Below are 23,917 nucleotides of genomic sequence, written 5' to 3' on the forward strand. Positions count from 1 at the left end.
AGAGTAATGATCGTCGCATTGAGAACAAAATAATCTTTAAAGGGGAAGAAAAATCAAGTTTTGAACAAACATCAGAAAAGAGCCGAAAAAAAAGCAACCGACGCCATCTTGAGGACCCCCCGGCTTCAGTGTTATTTTCTTTTCTTTTTTCTACATGGCAGTACATTAAAATAACAGGTAATGTCTTTCCATCCACCAAGAGTTGTTTGGCCTGTAAAAGGTTGAAGACTTCTGGAATAAACACACAGTGAAATGAGATCTGGATTAAATATATCAAATCTGTATTGTTGACAAACTGACAAATCACCATTAAAACACACCTGTGTGAAATCAGTTTAATATGATCACACTTAATACACACACACACACACACACACACACACACACACACACACACACACACACACACACACACACACACACACACACACACACACACACACACACACACACACACACACACACACACACAACACACACACACACACAACACACACACACACACACAACACAGCCAATAGGAATGAGTTTATACCTGTTACATATTCATGAGAAGATAGGGGCGGAGCTATGACATCACTGAATCTCAGTTAAAGTGAAACTGATTTTAAAACAGGAAGTCTTTCAACGTTTTCTCTCTTCAAACGGCAGAATATTTCTTCAGATATTGTCAAACTTTAGTGATCACAGCTGATACTCACTCACAGGTAAGTGATAATAGAAATATAAGAGACATTTCCCTGAACAGGTTTCTAATGTTAGTGGTCTGATTCAGAGGAGTTTGTGTCACACTGGAATAAAGCTGCACAAAACCAGATTTAAACACCAGTTAAATACTCCAACTAGTTTACTGAATTAGTATCAGAATATCATTGAATCGGTTATAAATCAGAGTTTGATGTGTGCTGTCATGTTGTCAAATAACTTGAAGACGTCAGAAACAGGAAGTGTTTGAACTGCAGACAGAATGAACAAAGTCCAGTGAAAATGTGTCATCTTTTTACTCCATTTATTCTTTCATACTCAACACACCACTTAAGTTTATATATATATATATGTTGCTTTATTGCAATCACTAATGTAAAGTCTGTGTTGTTATGTGATGACTTCATTCAGTCTTCACCAGCCAGACAGTGAATACTGCCAACACAGGACTGCAAACTACAGCCTACATGAGGACACTTCACTGACTATTACCTGCATCACTCAGTCAGTTTAGGGAATATTTTGAGTAAATGACTATTATTCAATGAGCACATGACTAATATTACACATACTATGGAAATAATTGTAATGCCAGAGGTCAAATGGGTTTAGAACGACATGAGAGTAAGTAAATGATGACAGAATTGTCATGTTAAGGTGAAGTATCCCTTTAAATGTACTCATAACATAAAAATAGCATGTACTAAAACTATTGTGAATTATAGTCCATATAAGAAATGTGCTTTTAAAGTGAGCACATTGAAGTAAGCTCACACATCAAAACATACTGTAGCACTGTCGGGTACCCACAATGCATTTCAAGTGGTGAAGGACTGACCAAGTTTGGACTGAACAACTGAATAGCCGTTCTGCAAAATTGTTCAGAACGGGTTTAGGGGAGTGTTTATAGTGGATTGTACTTTCAGAATTGGCCATATTTAAATGTTCTTGTTTGTGCCTTTCCATTATGTAACTTTTATAGTCCTCAGATACTAGAACTGAAGGTGTGCCATTATGTATGTGTGGTTCTGTCAGACTCTGTGTCGCATTTGAGTAACAGCAAAAACTTTAATGAACTCTTAAAAACTATGAAATGAAGAAGAACATCAGAATACAAATAGTGATATTTTAATGGTCAAAATTTTGGAGACAAAACGTCTATTTAGGGTGGCAGCTGCCTCCATTGTGCCCCGACTGTACTGTAAGAGGTGCTGTAGACTAGAGCTTCTGTACATGACTAGCATACTGCTAACTGCATACTGCTAACTGCATACTGCTAACTGCATACTGCATACTGCTAACTGCATACTGCATACTTCTAACTGCATACTGCTAACTGCATACTGCTAACTGCATACTGCTAACTGCATACTGCTAACTGCATACTGCATACTGCTAACTGCATACTGCATACTGCTAACTGCATACTGCTAACTGCATACTGCTAACTGCATACTGCATACTGCTAACTGCATACTGCATACTGCTAACTGCATACTGCACACTAAATACTGAAATCAGCTTTAAACTGCAACATTTATTACTTTTGATCACAGACACTTTTAACACTTGAACTTTTGATTTTCATCTTACATCGAGTCATTTAATAAAACTGGAGATCTAGAATATATGAGAACTTACTCAGAAGTGAACTGAATGTCCTCTTGAGAAGTTCATCTTTAATATTTCACACACTTTGATCATGTTTCATGCTGTGAAATGAGATGTTGGAGTGTTGTGTCCTAAACAGGATTAAAGAGAGGAAGAGCAATGGCAGAATCTTCATCAACATCACCAAAACAAAAACCAACCAGGAGAAACAGTTCAGAAGATTCACGTCCATGTAAGTCAGTGAGAGAGAAAAATAATAAATGAGTGAATTAATGAAGCAAATAACAACAACAACAATAATAATGTCATGTGAAAACCCTAAACATCACATAGATTAAATCTATATACAATAATACTTCAATAATTTGTATTTTCAGACATGTTGTCCTCCAGTAGTGCACTAAATGAGGAGCTTCAGTGTTCAATCTGTCTGGATGTGTTCACTGATCCAGTCACAACTCCATGTGGACACAACTTCTGCAAGACCTGCCTGAATGAATGCTGGAAAAACACACAGAACTGCAGCTGTCCATTGTGTAAAGAAACATTCAGCAAAAGACCTGATCTGAAGATTAATACAACACTCAGAGAGCTCGTGCAACACTTTGAGAAGAAGTTTAATCAGGGTAAATCTGAAGTTCTCTGTGACATCTGTGATGAAAGAAAGCAGAAAGCCGTGAAGTCTTGTCTGACGTGTCAAAGCTCTTACTGTGAAACTCACCTGGAGCCTCATCGGAGAGTCCCACGACTAAAGAAACACAAACTGATGGACGCTGTAGAGAATCTGGAGGATTATATATGCCAGAAACACGAGAGACCTCTGGAGCTGTTCTGCAGAGATGATCAGACGTGTGTTTGTGATTTCTGCTCTGCAACAGACCACAAGACTCACAACACTGTTCCTATAGAGGACGAGAGTGCAGAGAAGAAGGCACGAGTTACTAATATTCAATCAATACTTATTTTGAAGATGGAAAAGCTGTGTTGAGTGATGAAATGTGTCTGTGTTGTTCTCTGTCTGTAGAATCAGCTGGTAAAGACACAGACAGACGTGCAGCAGATGATCCAGAACAGAATGAAGAAGATTCAAGACATCCAACACTCTGTAGAGATGAGAAAGGTCAGTCAAATTTAGGTTCAATCTTCTTTATAAATAAAGGTGCTGAATTAAATACATTTAAACTGTGACTTGATCTCATCAGAGAAACACAGAAGAAGAGAAATCACACAGTGTTGAGGTGTTCACGACTCTGATCCGCTCCATTGAGAGATGTCAGACTGAAGTTGTTGAGATGTTGGAGGAGAAGCAGAAAGCAGCAGAGAAACAGGCTGAAGATCTCATTAAAGAGCTGGAGCAGGAGATCACTGAGCTAAAGAGGAGAAACTCTGAGCTGGAGCAGATCTCACACACTGAAGATCATCTTCATCTCCTACAGGTCAGTGTCCATCTCTCTCATCAATGAGAATGATTAGAAAACACTCCTCATGCTGATGGATTTCTCCTCTCTCCTGCTGTAGATTAACCCGTCCCTGTACAGCCCTAAAAACAGTAAGAACTGGACTGAGATCAGTATTGACACTCATGTGAGTGTGGACACTCTGAATACAGCTCTGACTCGACTCAAAGACACTCTACATGAGACTGTAGATCAAAAACTCGGTCAAACTGGTAAGTGTATAAACAAACAAATATAAAGTGTGATAGTGAACACAAAGCGCACTTTCACTTTAAATGATGGTGTAATGGCAAATGTTCCTGGTTCACACACACTGTGTTAATGACACACAGAGACACAGAGGAGGAGACGCACACTTACTCGATTTCTGTGGAGAGATCAAATGAAACTCATAAAATATGTTTCTTCAAAAAACAAATGTAAATGTAAAATTGACCAAAACTAAAGTTGTCCAAAACGACACATTATTTATCAGGTCATTCAGAAGTTATTAAAGACTTAAAACGAAATCAAAGTTTATTCATATTATATTATTTGATATAAATCAAATCACTTTATTGTCACTCAAACATAAACACAATTAATATACACATAATTACACAATATACAAATAATAATATACAATGACAATAATATATATATATGCAGTGAGGTTGTATAATGGTTGTATTTTATATTTATATATTTGAAGTTTTATATGGAAAAAATACTTCTTATAATGTATGAATCACACATGCAGAACAAACACCTTAAAATATGAGAATGAATCATCATAATAGATGAATGAATTAAAATAGTTTGTTTGACAATCATCAGCTGAATGTCATAATGGTGACAGCTCTAGTGTATAACAAACATAATGTCCAGATTTACTTGTGTCAGTAACTGTCTTGAGACCAGTTCAAATGACTTTCTGTGTTCATCAACAGCATGTTCATAGAGTTTCAGAAGCATTTCTCCTGTAATATTCCTGTAAACAATTGCTGATGTTTTCTTGTGATTTGTGTTGACAGTATTGAGGAGGATGCAGCAGTATGCAGGTACAGTGTGTGATCTTCACTGTTCTCTCATATACACTTACAATACTTTACATTTATATACTGACAGCTGACTTACTGCACTACACTTTCATTATACTCTGATTCAATATTACATCAATCAAAATGTTTCTGAAGTGATTGATATTCTCTGATCTCTCTCAGTGGATGTGACTCTGGATCCTGATACAGCTCATCCATATCTCATCCTGTCTGATGATGGAAAACAAGTGACATGTGGAGACATTAAACGAAACCTCCCAGATAAACCAGAGAGATTTGATAGATATACAATGGTCCTGGGAAAGAAGGGATTCAGTTCAGGCAGATTTTATTTTGAGGTGCAGGTGAAGGGAAAGACTGAGTGGGATTTAGGAGTGGTCAGAGAATCCATTAACAGGAAGGGATCGATCACACTGACTCCAGTGAATGGATTCTGGACTGTGGGTTTGAGGAATGAGAATGAATATAAAGCCGGTGAAAGAACTTGGATTTCTCTGTGTTTGAGAGTGAAGCCACAGAAGGTTGGTGTGTTTGTGGATTATGAGGAGGGTCTGGTCTCCTTTTATGATGTGGAGTCCAGCTCTCATATCTACTCTTTCACTGGTCAGTCTTTCACTCAAACACTCTTTCCATATTTTAGCCCATGTTTAAATAAAAAAGGTAAAAACTCAACTCCACTGATCATCACACCTGTCAGTTATAATTAATGAATTTACAATTAATAAATATAAAAAACTACATGAACATTAGATTTGTACATTTCTTAAAAGACAATATGAGGTATGTTGCTAGGGAGATCTGGATGGTTGCTATGGAGATCTGGATGGTTGCTAGGGAGATCTGGATGGTTGCTAGTGTGTTCTGTGTGGTCATTTTTATATCACCAGAAGTTGAATTTGAAAAAGCCTCTAAATTCATGATCTTCAATAAAGACTGGGTGTAATTTGTTGTTATTGAAAGATTTTGCTGTTAATTTTTAATATTTGAAAATATTTTGTGTAAATTCACCTAAAATAAATTCAGGTTGTGTAATTCGAGTTTTTATTAGTCAAGTGGTGAAATTCAGGTGTAATTAAAATGTTTGATGTATTAATGTCATACAGAAAGTTTACACACAATAACAGAACAATGTCCACATTGTGTGAAATGTTCATTCAGATTTCATATAATTTTAAATAAAACTTTTTAATGTGATGAAAGAAAAAGCTGTTACATTTTGATCATGTTTGATCAATTAAACTGTTATTAATCTGTTATTAATCTGTTATTAAACTGTTATTAAAGCTGATTCCAGGTTGTTTTTAACACAGTTTCCACGCTTGATAAACGGTAAGACTGTTTTTGCTCTGGTGTTCAGACTTAAACAATAATTCAACAAGTTCAATGTCATTTCTTTCAATTAATGCGAAACTGTCACATGACAGAGTTTACCCCAATAGTTGCCCCTCTATACCTCCGATCACATTTGCTGAGCTTCTTCAGAAACTGTAAATTGAATTATGACATTAAATTAATTTGAGATGATCATCAAGTTCAGTCGGTCGTGAAATGTTTCTGGACAAATCTGCGGGACATAATGCAGTTGTGATGCTTTAGATTAAATGATTGTTCAAATATTGAATATCAGCAATGAATCATATAAACCCTGATATTACACCACATCAGTTCTTCTGTAATATCTGTGCACACATCATAAACACATCCATGATGGTCCTTATACTAAAACTGAAAGTTCCCCATAGTGCAGGCTGCCAGCTTGAACATGACCATGACGAACCGGTGACAACCTGCGACAGGTGCAACATCAGGACCAATATTACAGTCCTATCAGAAGAACAACTGCAATTCATCCTCTTCTGAATGTATTTATTTGTTAATTAAAATGACAGTAAGATGGTTCATTTCAATGAATTGTCTCAATAATCTCCCCATGTAACTAAAACTTCAGAGGAAAAACATTAGGGGCATCTGGGAGGTGAATTAGCGATAAACACGTAAAAGTGGATGGAGTTTAATACTTTTGTTTGACTTTAATGTGATATTTAGCGAGAGAGAGAGAGAGAGAGAGAGAGAGAGAGAGAGATCCGATGGCAGTTGGCAGCAAAAATATCAGCTCCTGCTGTAACTTTCATTTTGCCAGAAAATGTATGTTTTATGACTCAAACGATACTTAAATTATTGGAAACTAAACTAATATCAAAAGAGGCAGAAGATTTTTAAGGTAAGACCTCTAAGAAATTTAAAGATCACATCAAATATTACATATAACCTAAATATCAAGCTAACTGCTAGCCAAGCTAACATTCCATGGCAGTTAAAACAGTTGATCACAGATCGGGCCTGTCTAAGGCAGTTGCATCTTTCAAAACTGAAGAGGAGCTGGAGATCATATATCCAGCAGAGGTTTTAACAAACAAAGATAGGAAGAAGATGAAAGAGATGATCCTTAGAGAGAATCCAGAGATGCTGTTGTCTGATTACAGTGGATCAGAACCAAACAGAGTCCGGTGTAACCTGCTCTACTTCACTGATCACCCATCAGCCTGGCACAGCACCCTCATAACTGCCATGCACTGCAGCAGAAAAGGTGGCATCAGTAAAGGTAGACAAATCACTCTAGAAGGAGAAAAGGAGATAAAGCTGACTGTAAACCTGTATCACAATGGTACAGTCATGGTCCAGGGTCAGAACCCAGCCTTGATGAATTCCAGAAGAATTTCATGGACTTTAAAATAAAGGTTCAGATGTTTAAGAAAGATCCTGTGGTGAAGAGCCGTGAAGAGTCCTACAACAAAACAGCCACAAACACTGACCTCAGCTCGAGCACCCCTGTAGCATACAGAAACACTGTCTCTCCAGCATCTCCAAAGATCAAGGCCTTGAGAGACAACATCGCTGAGCTGGAGCAGGACTACTTCCTGTTTAAAGAGGAAACTACCAACAGCCTCTGCCAGCTCAAAAACCAGACCAGCCACCTCAGCACACAACAACTTCAGCAGCTCTTCTCTGCTGTCAGACAGCTGGAGGAGAACAATCAGGAGCTGCGAGAGGAGCTGATGAGGGTGAGAGAGGAGCTGATCAAGAGAGATCAACACAGCAATATGCTGGAGAAACAACTGGAGGAGATGAGACAACAGCTACACATAAACCCTGAACATATCACAACCACAGAGTCACTCAACACCTCTCCTCCTGAACACATCACAAACACAACACAACATCAGCAGTGTGTCAACACACAAACACACACCATCCCATCCCCTGCATCCACGCAAGTTTCTCAGGTCTCTCAAGCTTCTCAGAACTCCAAGAGAAAAGACATCAGCACCAGACAGAGATCTCCACAGACCACAACATCTATCAGCAGCAACAGAGAAGAGAAGAGACAACACATCATCATCCTCTGTGACTCCAACGGCAACCACCTCGACCAGAGACGACTGTCTCCAGGGAGAACTGTGAGGAAACTCTGGTGTCCCACCTCTCACTCTGCTTTGAAACTGCTGAGAGAAGGAGAACTGGGCGCCCCCTCACACATTATACTGCACACTGGGACAAACGACCTCAGCACCAGGAGAGTGGACGTCGCCAAAGCTCTCATCACCGTGGTGAAATCAGCTAGAGGGATCTACCCTAGTGCCAGAGTCATCATCTCTACACTTCTGCCTCGCAGAGATGTCCCACAAAACATCCTCAATGCCATTAATGCAGAGATAACTGATGTGTGTGCACTCGTGCCAAATGTTCATATAGCAAACCATCAGCGCATCACTCATGCGCACCTATATGACCGTCTCCACATTCATCGAGACGGCATGAGACTGTTTACAAAATCCATCAAGGACGCAGCTCTGAGGAGCCCCCAGATAACACGTCCTGTCAGAGAGGAGAGGGTCACACGGCACCCCGGCAGACCGTCGGACAGCTACGCCGCTGTTGTGGCTGGTAGAGGTAGTTCAGACACCAGTGACCTCAGCCAGATCAAAAACATGCTGAAGATTATATGTGATAATCTATTAACTTAATTACCTACAATGTGAGTTTAGTCAAGCATATTCTTTAATCCTTTATTATTACTGTTATTATTATTATTTTGTGATGCATTTTAATTGATTTTAATTGATTTACAAAACACTATTGGGTTGTAAAATCAGATATTATTCTTTCTGGTAAATAGAAAATTTCTCAATGTCGTCATTTAAAATAACATGCTACAACATTCAGGGGATGATCTCTTCATCTTTTGGAGAGAAAAGCACTAACCCTGATTTATTAAATATTGTATATAGTTCAGATATAATTATATTACTTGAGACATGGAGTCGTTTAGAGTCTCAAACTTACACCCCTTTAAACTACAGAGAGTTATTTATACCTTCAATGAAAACCCCTCATGTTAAGAATGGAAGAGATTCAGGAGGAATTATAGTTTGGTTTAAAGAGCATCTTTCCCACTATATTCAACCTGTAAAAAAAGGGAAAACGCATATCTGGATGAAAATTGATAAGGAAGTCATTTGTTCAGATGAGGATATGTATCTATGTGCAGTGTATATCCCCCCATACGAGTCCCCCTATTATAATGAGGACACCTTACCCACACTACAGTCAGAGATCGTTCAGTTTCAGTCTCTGGGCTCTGTGCTGGTAATGGGGGATCTGAATGCAAGAACCGGAAAGGAACCAGACTACATTAGTTCAGCTGGCGATAAATATATTAATAGTGCACATATACAGCAGAATCAACTCTGTACTAAAGCCCGTCAGAACTATGACAGCACGATAAACAGACATGGGAAACACGTCCTGCAGCTCTGTAAAAGTCTGGGGTTATATATAGTTAATGGCAGGACAAGGGGAGACTCTCTGGGTCGATTTACTTACTGCTCACCTCGAGGTAGCAGCACAGTGGACTATGCTATTACAGATCTAGACCACAATAAGATCAACTACTTCATGGTGATGTCACAGCTTCCCTTCTCAGATCACAGCCATATAGTCATGAGTATAAACAAGTCAGCAAATCTGCCATCTTCTGATCAGAACATTCAATTGTATTCCCTCCCCACCAAATTTATATGGAAAAATGACAGTCAGAGGCAGAGCTCCACAGCATTCATGTCCAGAATATGATGGACACATTTATCTACACCAAATTTAGACAAGACAAGACAAGGATCAATTCGGCAACAGAACAGTTAACCAAAATATTTCATACAGTAGCCGGCAAAGCCCTGAGAATAAGACAAATGTACAGGAGAAAGAAAGAAATCATTAAAGCCGATTGGTTTGATAAAGATTGTCAATCATTAAGAAAGGAATTACGATCATTATCAAATAAAAAACACAGAGACCCCGCAAACCAGCACACACGCTCCACATATCACCAAACACTGAACATGTACACGTCACTACTGAGAAGGAAAAGAGCTGATCACATGACAGCTAAACTCAACAAGATCGAGGAGGCTGTCAATGAAAACTACTTTTGGGATTTATGGAATCATTTAGAGCAATCAAAAAAAGTCAAATCCACTCCCATCTGTAACCCAAAACTCTGGACAGAACATTTCGGAAACCTCTATTTACAAAATGAACCAAACCCCAGCCAAAAACACCTGACCTCTCAAGTAAACAATCTGGAACACACAATAAAAGATCAATTAAACCATTTGGACGCCCCCATATCTTTAAATGAACTGAATGAAAGGATGAAATCCCTCAAAAATAACAAATCTTGTGGCTTGGATGGAATATGTAATGAGATGCTGAAACACAGCAGCCCCAAACTCAAAGATGCTATTCTGAAATTCTTCAATCTCTTATTAAAATCAGGACACTTTCCTCAGAACTGGAAGAAAAAGCAAGACACAAGTTCACTATATTTGGCTTTTGGCTAATTAGCTGTAAAGTTGAGGCACTGGTAGCTTAGTCTTTTGTTCATCACCACTCACCTCCACACAAGCCAAGAACAACACAACTGGGATAGGAGCTGGGCGGGGCTGCTGTCTGTCTGTCTAACTGTCTGTCTGATGTGCGCGGAGACCCAGAGAGAGAGAGAGAGAGAGAGAGACAGAGAGACAGAGAGAGAGAGAGAGAGAGAGAGAGAGACAGAGAGAGAGAGAGAGAGAGAGAGAGCAGAGAGAGAGAGAGAGAGAGAGAGAGAGAGAGAGAGAGAGAGAGAGAGAGAGAGAGACAGAGAGAGACAGAGAGAGAGAGAGAGAGAGAGAGAGACAGAGAGAGAGAGAGAGAGAGAGAGAGACAGAGAGAGAGAGAGACAGAGAGACAGAGAGAGAGAGAGACAGAGAGAGAGAGAGAGACAGAGAGAGAGAGAGAGAGAGAGAGAGAGAGAGAGCATCGAAACTCGACAAAGTCTCATCTATATTAGATATTTTGATTATTTGTTTTTATTCCAAAAATATATTTGTTTGTTCGCAAACACTTAAACACTTTAGTTAAACTGCCTTTTCATTAGACATTTCACACAGCATGATCAAATTATTAAACAAGATACATTTGAACTTTATTTGAAAGAATAAATGCCATTACATCAGAAAAGCTGACATGATTAAGAGTATTGAAGAGGGGCATGAATGTCATAGATGTTTCTGTGATGAATGGTGAACTAAAACTGAAGTGGCTCAATTCCTCCTTTTGGTTTAGCATCCCGAATGTCATTTTTCAAAAGATGGGTGCAATGGATTTTCTATTGCGTTGTGACTATGATTTATACAAACTACCTGTAAAATGATCTGATTTCCATCAGCAGGTACTTCTGTACTGGGACGTAATGTTTAAACATACACCCCTGTGGAACAACAGGTACATTCTGAGTCATAGAAAATCCTTGTTTTTAGATTTGATGGAGATTTTTGTGATAAATGTAATTTCCAATGCCCAATTAGAGAATACAATAGAGTGATACAGACCATTCCAGCACACTGAAAACAATGATTCAACAGTCTGTGATGTACACTGTATAAAATAAATGTATTTTTACAGGAAAAAACGGTAGAATTTAACAGTATTATGACATTTTGATCAGAACGGTGAAATTCCACTACAAATGTATACATTAACACCAAATATAGCCTACATTTTTCCAGCTGAATTAGGCAAAAAGCAACAGTTGTGATTTACACTAAAAACAAATCGCTATATATTCTATTTACATCATGTAAATATGTTTGCAATAAGTGTAAATAGTAATTATGCTCTATTCTATATGTTGGCAGATTCTGTTTGCATCTCAGTAATTGTGTACATTAACAGGATGCAATAATAGTATGAAGCGTTTTATTAAACACTCGTTAGACACTTTATTTCTACTTCATTTTTGTTGAAAATAAATGCCTTTTCGATGTGATTTGTGATACCAAAAGGTATAAATTACAGATTAGAACCAAGGACTTTGAAACTATCGCTGGATAGTGGTAGCTTAGTGGTTAGAGAGTTGGGCTTGTATCCCAAGAGTTGCAGGTTTGAGTCTCAAGGTTGACGTGTTGCGACTGTTGTGCCCTTTGAGCAAGGCACCTTACAATTGCTCCCCACAATGCAGTGTGTGTGTGTGTGTGTGTGTGTGTGTGTGTGTGTGTGTGTGATGGGTTAAAGAGGTCACTTTTCGAGTATGTGTTTCACTTATTGGTATCCTCATCCAAACACACACTCCTGTCCAACCCACTTGTTACACCACTTCTGGAAAACCATTTATTGTTAAGGTAATTGTCATGATTTCCATATCAAAATCCGAAATAACCAGCTGTAGATGCTATTTTCACTAAGTGACAATATCAGCATTTTTATGTAATGCTATTTACATTAGGTGTAAATCATGTTCATTTAATAATTATCAAATTTGCAGTAAGTGTAAATGCTAATTAGATGCTATCTATATTGGCAGATAGATGCACCTTAGTATTTTTGTAGATTAACAGGATCCAATAATTATCATAGAGTGATATGATTATATTTATTAAAATTGTTAAATGGACGCTACATTGTTGTGAGAATAAAAGCCCTTCTACACCGACCCAAGCCTACCCAATAAATACTTTATTTTTAATAAACACTCTTCTCTTAATAAAGCACTTTATTTCCACTTTTCAAAATTTTCATTGCAAATAAATGGCTTTTTTTTATCACAAAAAGGCAAATCTATAAGCCAGTGGTTCTCAAACTTCCTCGGCGTGCTAATATTGTTTTTGGAAGAGAAAATACAACTGACTTCAGGATGAACTTGAATGTTTTCTACGAGTACACTAACATTGTGCAAGAACAGAACTGCAGCAGCTCCCTTCCATAATGACCAAATACAAAATAAGTGCAATTAGCAACCATTACTGCCAGGTCAGGCACAAAAAGGGTTAAGGGACGCTTTTGTAAAGGAAATTTCCTACAAATGCAATAATCACTGTACATGCCTTTCTATCATGTCTTCTGAAAACCCTGACACATTCAGAAAGTGTGCACTGCCACAAATAGTTAGCAAATCTGGGCTTACATGTTTTCATGCCATAATCTTTTTCTAGTGAATTTATTTATATAAACCAAATGTACAGGGACATATTTGTATACTGTGTGACAGAAGTAATGTTAAAAACAAATAGAAATACTCTTGAAACACACATTTTAGTATTTAGTACACATTTAGAGTATTGCTGTAAACAACTTCAGCTTTTGATTATATAGCAAACCTTCAAGATCAAACAATGGAAAAACACTTCCCAGCAAAAGTCATGTTTTATGAACACAAATTTGTTCAATTAAAAAAAAAATTAAATCCTAATCACATCACAAGGTAATAAAAATGATTTAAGGAACAAAGCGCTGCACTGAAGTACAAAAAGTCGGTCTGTCCTGTTCTTCAGCTGAAATGTCAATCTTCTGAAAGACCTGAATCTGTGGGGACACAAACCGTTATAATTAAAACCCAAACCAAAAGAAGAGCAGAAACAGCAACAAGCCTTAACCAAATACTCTCAGTTTTGGCCACAGACAATTACATCACATTTATTGGAGTTAATTATAAAAATGATTGTCCTTTGGTGCACTTTATCATCGATGAATGATAAACACAGAAGATGAAGTCTACCACTACTATACAAGACAGAGCTTCTATACCCGTTACTCTCCCCAGTCAAATGAAGCCATTTTTGACGTCAGACTCAATACTCTGGGGTTGACAGAGTACGCTCTCTTTTCTCTCTCTTTTCCACCTTGGTACCTTTATGAGGATTTATCCTAAAGATGCACCTTTAAAACACAACACAAACAATATCCTTAAATAATTGTTGTATGCTTCTTAACCAAAGGAATGCAGTCTATGAATTACCTTTAAAGAATTCTAGTGTGGCTCCCAGTTCTACAGGGTAACTGATGTTCAATATATAGTAAAGAGAGAACATCAGATACAGGGCTTCTGTAAAACTCAAGAGATGGTCATTTACAATCATCTGGTCTACTGCTACCATGTACACACTGGCTGTCAGTGGGTTCTCTCCTTTGAACAAACACAAAATCAGTAAGACATAATATTTAACAGAATGTGAGTTCTGGTCACCCAAACCAGGAATTATTGTGTTGCAAGATCATAGTAAATAATACCCACCACACACTACTATACATGGTGTTGCTGGAAGCTGTTCTGAGCATATATCACTTGGAACAGAGGTGTCTTCTACCATCACAAGAAAGTGGTCTTGGTCATTTTTGAAATGGGTTAGCAGCAACATCACTGCCCCACAAACATGACCCCCTCCAGCTCTATACTTTGTGAGGATTCTCCCTGCTCTGCTTGCTCTTTCTGTGCACTCAAATTGAAAGTAGTCCAATATTCTTCTGAACTTACTGGAAGCAGATTCTTCAAAGCTGTTGTTTATGTCAATGCCAGTGAGCTCTTTAAAGTGTGCTTTCATTCCTGCTGGCTGAAAAAGATATGGCCACTCATCAAGTAAATCTTTGGTTTCCTTTCCAGATTGGATGTTGTTTCTTTGAGAGGTGTAAGTAGAAGTCATTAAGTCATAGATTGTCTTTACATCACTTTCATTATTTTGAAACATTACTAGCAACTTCTCTTTCTTTTCCTGCTGCAATTCGGATGTTTCTCCAACTAGCAGTGGTGGACAGTAACGAAGTAAATGTAATTCGTTACTGTACTTAAGTAGCTTTTTTGCGTATCTGTACTTTACTGAAGTATTTAAATTTGAGGAGACTTTTACTTTAACTCCACTACATTTCAAAGTCAAATATCTTACATTTTACTCTACTACATTTTCAAAATCAGTCGTTCCTTTTTATTTATGAGTGGATAAAAACGTAACTTGTCGGCAACCTAGATACAAGCCAGCAGCTCTGAGCAGCTCATTTTCTTGGCGGGATTTTGGCAGTGGTGTTCTTGGACCGGACGCGGATTGGCGGTTGGTGACGGCTGGATTGTGACTGGAGCGCTGATGGTAGGAAGTAGCGTAGACTCCGGAAGCGATCCGGAAATGGAGGATGAAATGGCAGATGTGGATAAAGTAGGAAATTCTAGTAATGAATGGAAGGTGGTAGAAGCTAGGAAAAGAAAGAAAAGTTGGGGGCAAATATCAGAAACGGATAGTGAGAAGGGATTTCAACAGGTAAGAAGGAGGAAAGAGGAGTATAAGGTGTTTTTGAAGTTTATGTCAGAATCTGTAAACATCATCAACCCTTTGAAATTAACTAAAGCATTGAAAGAAATATTAGGGACGATTGAAAGTGTTAAGACCTTAAGGGATGGTAAAATATTGCTGTTCTGTAAAGATAGTAGACAACAAAAAACGGCCCTGGGAATTAAATCACTAGTTGGGCATAAAGTAGTTTGTTCAATTCCTGAAGAAAAGATCTGGGTTAAAGGTGTGATAACCGGGATTCCAACTGATGTATCAGTTGAAAAGATAAAAAGAAATATATCTGGAGCTTCGGTAAATGATGTCAGACGACTGAAGTGCGTCAGAGATAATGTAAAGACAGACAGTCTCTCAGTGGTTTTAAACTTTGATGAGCATAAGTTACCTGAGAGAGTATTTGTAGGCTTTGTGAGCTACATGGTTAGACCTTACGTCCCACCCCCTTTAAGGTGTTATAAGTGTCAAAAATTCGGACATGTAGCAGCTGTGTGCAGAGGCAAACAGAGATGTGCGAGATGTGGAGGTGAACATGAATATGGCAAATGTGAGCAAGGTACAAACCCTAAGTGCTGTAATTGAGGAGGTGATCATAGCGCGGGGTATGGAGGTTGTTTAGTGAGGAAAAATGCAGTGAAAGTTCAAAATGTCAGAGTGGAAGAAGGAATATCTTACGCTGAAGCATTAAAGAAGGTAAGACAGACAAGCAAAGTAATAGAAGCTAAGGCAACAATTCCACAACAAAAAGTTAAGCTGCAAGAACAAAGTAAAGAGAAAGAAGTAATTTCAGATAAAGTGTCATTCATAGCATTCTTGGCAGAAGTGGTAAATTGTTCAGCTCAAACCGAAAGTAGGACAGAAAGAATTCAAATTATTATCAGAGCTGCTGAAAAGTACTTGGAATTAGTGGATGTTAATGTTGACATGATAAACGAAAGGCTTAAGATGCAAACAGCAAACAGTCAGACAGTAAATAGTCAGGCATCATGTGGTGGTTTATAATGGTTTTTACGATCCTGCAATGGAATGCGAGAAGTTTAATTGCTAACGGACAAGAATTTAAGAAATTCATAACTAATCAAGAAAATGATCCTGACATTATATGCGTACAAGAAACATGGTTAAAACCACAATTAAATGTTTTAATGCATGGATACAATACTATTAGAAGAGATAGACATAAAGGAAATGGTGGTGGGGTAGCAACATTTATTAAACAAGGTATTGGGTATAGAATCGTTGAGGTAGATGGGGAGCAAGAGGTAGTGGTGGTGGACATTTGGGAAGGATCACGGAGTATTAAAATAATTTATTTTTATAATCCATGTGACAGGTTAAGTAAGGATACTTTAGAAAATATTGAAGGGAATGGAAAGTATAAAGTAGTGTGGTGTGGTGACTTTAATGCTCACAGTACATTATGGGGTAGCACAATAACAGATCATAATGGACAGATAATAGAAGACATGCTTGAATGGAGAGGGTTAGTATGCATTAATGATGGAAGTTACACAAGAATTGATTTGGCACAGGGAAAATATTCAATGTTAGACTTGACCCTCGTTTCTGAAAGTTTAGCAGGAAAATGTGATTGGAAAGTTCTAAATCATAGTTCAATAGGCAGTGATCATTTTCCTATCAGTTGTTCAATCGGGGTGGACATAGCCCAAACAGTGGTGGAAAGGTTACCAAGGTGGAAATTTAAAACAGCTGACTGGGATAAATATAAGGAAGTATGTCAAAACAAAATGGCAGAAATTAGTAATTCTATAGAGGATGTAGAAGTTTTTAATCATAAGGTAAGTGAAGTTCTTCGGAGTTCAGCTGAAGAAGTAATTGGTAAGAAGAGGTCAGGATGCAGGAGAAAAGCTGTCCCATGGTGGAATGAGGAATGCAATGAGGCAATTAAAAAAAGAAATAAAGCGCTCAAGAGAGTAAGAAGATCTCTCAATTATAATGATTTTAGTAATTATAAAAGAGCACAGGCTATAGTAAGAAGAGTAATTAGGACATCTAAGAAAATATATTGGAGGGAATTTTGTAATAGGATTGGAGAAGATATTGAAATTAATGAAGTATGGAATATGATAAGAAAGATGGGAGGAAAACAAGGAAACAGTAGCATTCCTGTCCTAGTATACAACAACAGATCAGTTATATCAGACATTGGAAAAGCAGAGGTGTTAGCAGAAACATTTTATAATATCCATAGTAATTCAAATATAACAGAAGAAATGAGGAGCTTTAGGGATCTGAGCATGAGTAAGAACCCTCAAATTCTGGAGGAAAAAGGAGCATCAGGAAGTACTTTAGATTTAGAGTTTACCTTGTTTGAATTAAAGAAAGCGCTTGCCGGGGTAAATCAAACTTCTCCAGGTAGAGATGATATCTGTTATGAGATGGTCAAACAACTATCAGAAACATCTCTAAATATTATTTTGAGTCTCTTTAATAAGGTGTGGGAGTCAGGGAAATTGCCAGCTGACTGGAAGCATGGGATCATAGTGCCTATAGCGAAGCCAGGGAAGGATCATTCGCAGCCCCCTAAACAGGCCCATAGCATTAACATCACATTTATGTAAAATAATGGAGCGTATGGTCATGAACAGACTCTTATATGTTATTGAAAAGAGAAACCTTTTCTCTGCCTTTCAAAGTGGTTTCAGAAAAGGGAGAAGCACAATGGATTCTGTTTTATGCCTGGAAGCTGAAATTAGGAAAGCCCAGGTTAATAAGGAAGTGTTAGTAGGAGTATTTTTTGACGTGGAAAAAGCTTACGATATGATGTGGAAAGAGGGACTTTTAATAAAACTGGATAGAATGGGAATAGAAGGTAGAATGTATAACTGGATTATGAATTTTCTGTTTAAAAGAACTATACAAGTGAGGGTTGGGTCAGATTTTTCTCAGGTTTATCAAGTAGAGAACGGAACACCACAAGGAATTGTTAGCAGTCCAATTCTGTTTAATATAATGATCAATGACGTTTTTTCTCAGATAGATTCAGGGATAGGGAGGTCTTTATATGCAGATGATGGGGCACTGTGGAAGAGAGGTCGAAATGTTGAGCACGTGAAAAGGTGTATTCAAACTGCTGTAGGAAAGGTAGAGAATTGGGCTTTTGAATGGGGTTTTCGTTTTTCAGTGGCAAAAACTCAGGTAATCTGTTTTACAAAAAGAAGGATTATCCCAACTGTTAATATTAATCTGTATGGACATCAACTGGAGCAAACAGCAGTAGTTAGATTCTTGGGAATGTGGATGGACTCAAAACAAAATTTTAAAGTACATATTCAGAAAATGATTGACATATGTAAAAAAGCAATTAATGTAATGAGGTGTTTGGCAGGAACTGAATGGGGGGCATGCCGTCAGTCTCTTAAAAGTATTTATTGTGCACTAATAAGAGCTGCCATTGATTATGGATGTATGGTGTACAGTTCTGCATCTAAAACATTACTTTTAAAAGTTGAGGCACTGCAGTCACAAGCAATGAGAATATGTTGTGGAGCAATAAGATCATCTCCAATAACAGCAGTACAAGTAGAGATGAACGAAATGCCTCTAGAAATTAGAAGGCTCAAATTAAAGATGAGATATTGGATTAATGTAAAAGGTCATTCAGATAGTCATCCAGTTAAGAAAGTCTTGAATAATTGCTGGGAATACGAATATAAAAAATCAACAAGTTTTGGATGGACAGCTAATATGGAGGCTCAAAGTATAGGAGTTAGAGAGCTCGACATTTCCCCTTCTGTGGCTATGTCAGCAATTCCTCCGTGGCTTTTCCCAATGCCTCTAGTGGACCTACAGTTGTATGAAGAGAAGCATAACAAGGAAAGAAATGTGTTGGATAGTGTAACAGTACAACAATATATTGATCAAACATACTATAAGGCAGTGCAAATTTATACAGATGGATCAAAGGATCCTGATTCTGGATTTACTGCAGCAGCAGTTTACATACCTAATTTTAAAGTTAAAATTTCAAAGAGGATCACTAACCATATTTCGGTATATACTTCTGAATTAATAGCAATATTCCTAGCTCTTCAATGGTTTGAGGAAATACAACCTACAAGATCAGTGATATGTTCAGATTCACTTTCAGGTATCAATAGTTTGTCAAGTGGCATGTCAGTAGCAAGACAAGATCTGATATATGAAGTGATGCAGAGTCTATTTAGAATAAAACAATCTGGGCTTATTGTACATTTTTTGTGGGTACCATCTCATGTGGGTGTTAAAGGAAATGAGGAGGCAGACCATCTGGCTAAACAGGCTTTGAATCATTCTCAAATTGACATTGAAGTATCATTTAGTAAAACTGAAGTTAAAGGAATTATAGCGAATGAAATAAGAAAGATATGGCAGAAAGAATGGGATAGTGGAATTAAAGGAAGACACTTGCATCAGTATTCAAAAAGTAGTTGGTCTGGAAAGAAGAAAATTTGGAAACAGGAAAGAGGACGTTTTAATTTCTAGAATGCGTATTGGACATTGTGCACTAAATAAATGTTTGTATAGAATAGGGAAACATGAGACTGGTAAATGTGATAAATGTGGTCTAGAAGAATCTGTAGAACATGTTGTTATAAAATGTGATGCATATGAAAGAGCAAGATTACATCTAACTCAAGCCTTAAGATCTTTGGGAGTAAATGACGTATCTCTTCAGGTTTTGCTAGGAAATGGCCCAAAGCAATCAAGAATTTATGAAGAATTATTTAATTTCTTAAAAGATACAAGATTGATTAATAGGATATAAGGTTTATTTATTTTTTTTTCTTTTCTCTCCTATCCCCTTTCTCCAACTATCCAACCATTTAGCGCTCCACACTCCAATCCAGTAGGTGGCGGGAATGCACCATTTAAGTTGGATTGCCAACCGCCATAAAACAACAACAGAAGAAGAAGAACGTAACTGGTCAAACGAGCCGCCAATCACAGTAGGCCTACAGCGCGTGCGCACTTTGTTTTGAACTTACCTTGGCGGCATCTACTAAGCGCGAACCAGGGGTGCGTTTCCCAAAAGCATCGTTAGCCAACTATGGTCGCAAGTTCCATCGTTATCATCATAGTTCAACGAGTCGGTGTTTCCCGAAACTATCGTTCCAACGAACATTCGCAAACAGCATCGCAGAGTTGTGTGGTTGGAACGACAGCTCTCGACCTGAGGTTAGAAGCAGAGTTTCTTGTTATTATAACATGTGGGCTTAATAAATTATTATCTTGAGCCAAATAAGCAAGATGACATTCAGTACAATCAGTATCTTTTATTTAGAAGACATACAAATGTCCTTTATATCTTTTAGTTTGTCAATAGATTTAAAGCACCGTTTTTGAAGAGTGCGCATGTGTGAACGTGCTCTAGTGCGTAAGAACGAGCCTATGATTGAATCTGGAAATAAAGCAAATAACTGAGAAAAATATGAGATAGTCCTCAGATGACATGTCCGTAATTTATAGCAAAACATCTAGCATTAATTCGATCGCAAACAGATTCATTAAAAGTAGTTTTTACTCCACCACATGTGTGACATCATTAACCAACGTGGTTGATCAACCAATTTGCGACAATACGGTTTTGGGAAACAGTCGTGACTAGCAAGTTGATTTCTTCAACAGTGCATCGTACTACGGTAGTGGAGCAGCAAGTTACGTTGTTGTACGGGAAACGCACCCCAGAGCCGTTAAATATGAGAGTTGCGAACATAGACGGTTGCGACAGTGATCTCGCCGCCGCGCGGTCACGTGATTCGTGTAGCTCTCAATAGTTCCAAACAAATTGCGTTGCCAATGATTTTAAGCGGGGCAGAGAACAGCAGCTATTATTGCAGCAATTATCGGTAAATATTGACGCATAATGTACATTGCTTATTATGTTGACACTAAAATGACTTGCATATAATAGCATTTTTTTTCTGGGGAGTAGCAGAAACACTGCATTAATACGTTTGTGTGTTTAATTTTGGAGGGAAATTGGCTGCTCCTATAACATAGAATATATATATACAGTGAGGAAAATAAGTATTTGAACACCCTGCTATTTTGCAAGTTCTCCCACTTGGAAATCATGGAGGGTCTGAAATTGTCATCGTAGGTGCATGTCCACTGTGAGAGACATAATCTAAAAAAAAATCCAGAAATCACAATGTATGATTTTTTAACTATTTATTTGTATGATACAGCTGCAAATAAGTATTTGAACACCTGTCTATCAGCTAGAATTCTGACCCTCAAAGACCTGTTAGTCTGCCTTTAAAATGTCCACCTCCACTCCATTTATTATCCTAAATTAGATGCACCTGTTTGAGGCCGTTAGCTGCATAAAGACACCTGTCCACCCCATACAATCAGTAAGAATCCAACTACTAACATGGCCAAGACCAAAGAGCTGTCCAAAGACACTAGAGACAAAATTGTACACCTCCACAAGGCTGGAAAGGGCTACGGGAAATTGCCAAGCAGCTTGGTGAAAAAAAGGTCCACTGTTGGAGCAATCATTAGAAAATGGAAGAAGCTAAACATGACTGTCAATCTCCCTCGGACTGGGGCTCCATGCAAGATCTCACCTCGTGGGGTCTCAATGATCCTAAGAAAGGTGAGAAATCAGCCCAGAACTACAGGGGAGGAGCTGGTCAATGAACTGAAAAGAGCTGGGACCACCGTTTCCAAGGTTACTGTTGGTAATACACTAAGACGTCATGGTTTGAAATCATGCATGGCACGGAAGGTTCCCCTGCTTAAACCAGCACATGTCAAGGCCCGTCTTAAGTTTGCCAATGACCATTTGGATGATCCAGAGGAGTCATGGGAGAAAGTCATGTGGTCAGATGAGACCAAAATAGAACTTTTCGGTCATAATTCCACTAACCGTGTTTGGAGGAAGAAGAATGATGAGTACCATCCCAAGAACACCATCCCTACTGTGAAGCATGGGGGTGGTAGCATCATGCTTTGGGGTGTTTTTCTGCACATGGGACAGGGTGACTGCACTGTATTAAGGAGAGGATGACCGGGGCCATGTATTGCGAGATTTTGGGGAACAACCTCCTTCCCTCAGTTAGAGCATTGAAGATGGGTCGAGGCTGGGTCTTCCAACATGACAATGACCCGAAGCACACAGCCAGGATAACCAAGGAGTGGCTCTGTAAGAAGCATATCAAGGTTCTGGCGTGGCCTAGCCAGTCTCCAGACCTAAACCCAATAGAGAATCTTTGGAGGGAGCTCAAACTCCGTGTTTCTCAGCGACAGCCCAGAAACCTGACTGATCTAGAGAAGATCTGTGTGGAGGAGTGGGCCAAAATCCCTCCTGCAGTGTGTGCAAACCTGGTGAAAAACTACAGGAAACGTTTGACCTCTGTAATTGCAAACAAAGGCTACTGTACCAAATATTAACATTGATTTTCTCAGGTGTTCAAATACTTATTTGCAGCTGTATCATACAAATAAATAGTTAAAAAATCATACATTGTGATTTCTGGATTTTTTTTTTTAGATTATGTCTCTCACAGTGGACAAGCACCTACGATGACAATTTCAGACCCCTCCATGATTTCTAAGTGGGAGAACTTGCAAAATAGCAGGGTGTTCAAATACTTATTTTCCTCACTGTATATATTCTATGTATGTGTGTGCGCGCATGTGTGTGTGTGTGTGTGTGTGTGTGTGTGTGTGTGTATATATATATATATATTTAATGGCGTTGTGCAGGTTTATGTGAATGTTTCATAACATTAGGATGTTAATAATTATGACCAGAGACACTCGAGAAAAATATATACAGTAAATACTGTAAATGTATTACACCTTATGGGAACAGTCCCCTTCCCTCCAAAATTAAACACACAAAAAATTTATTCAATTCAAATATATATGTATATATATCTCTATCTATCTGACTAATTAATGTAATTTTATTAATAGATTGGTGTGCCAATTGTGACATTAGTCTTCATGTAGACTGAGTTAAGCAAGAGTCTTGTGACAAATTATAATAGGACATTATGGCCATAAAAAAATCATAGTACTTGGATACTTAAGTACATTTGAAGGCAAATACTTTTGTACTTTTACTCAAGTGAATGTTTAAAGGCAGCACTTCTACTTTTACTTGAGTAATATTTTACCTTGAGTATCTTTACTTTAACTCAAGTACATGGTATGTGTACTTCGTCCACCACTGCCAACTAGCAGTTGTGGATCAGAATTTATACAACCATATAACAATTTTCGTTTCTTTGTTGATACTTCTAGAGTACCACAAAGTGGTGTACTAATAGCTTTTGCTCTTTTAAAATTGTCAATTCTACACACCAGTTGTTTGAGGAGAGAATCATATCCACTTCCTACAACCTGGGAATTAATCTCATCTCTGAAAGACTTTGGGTATGCAGTCACCATTTGTCGGGCTATTTCTGATACATGTTTTTTTGCTGGACATTTGCTGACTTCC

At 38.0% G+C, this 23,917-nt stretch overlaps 1 protein-coding gene across 5 annotated transcripts in view; it reads left to right on the forward strand.

The window, feature by feature from the left end:
- The first annotated feature begins 601 nt into the window (after positions 1-601).
- The window catches only part of LOC127624702 (E3 ubiquitin-protein ligase TRIM39-like), a 49,289-nt gene continuing 25,973 nt past the window's right edge, over positions 602-23,917 (forward strand). The window contains exons 1-8 of one of the 5 annotated variants that reach the window (XM_052099539.1): positions 602-707; positions 2,456-2,548; positions 2,694-3,247; positions 3,341-3,436; positions 3,519-3,752; positions 3,835-3,985; positions 4,787-4,813; positions 4,976-6,092. In XM_052099539.1, coding sequence (XP_051955499.1) covers positions 2,476-2,548; positions 2,694-3,247; positions 3,341-3,436; positions 3,519-3,752; positions 3,835-3,985; positions 4,787-4,813; positions 4,976-5,520 — 1,680 coding nt within the window. In that variant the 5' untranslated portion in view covers positions 602-707; positions 2,456-2,475 and the 3' untranslated portion in view covers positions 5,521-6,092. Of the gene's footprint in view, positions 708-2,455; positions 2,549-2,693; positions 3,248-3,340; positions 3,437-3,518; positions 3,753-3,834; positions 3,986-4,786; positions 4,814-4,975; positions 6,093-23,917 lie in introns of those variants that run through there. The other 4 variants (XM_052099543.1, XM_052099541.1, XM_052099540.1 and 1 more) reach the window with 4 other exon arrangements.

This window comes from Xyrauchen texanus, chromosome 31 (assembly GCF_025860055.1).
Source record: "Xyrauchen texanus isolate HMW12.3.18 chromosome 31, RBS_HiC_50CHRs, whole genome shotgun sequence".
NCBI classification, from domain to species: domain Eukaryota; kingdom Metazoa; phylum Chordata; class Actinopteri; order Cypriniformes; family Catostomidae; genus Xyrauchen; species Xyrauchen texanus.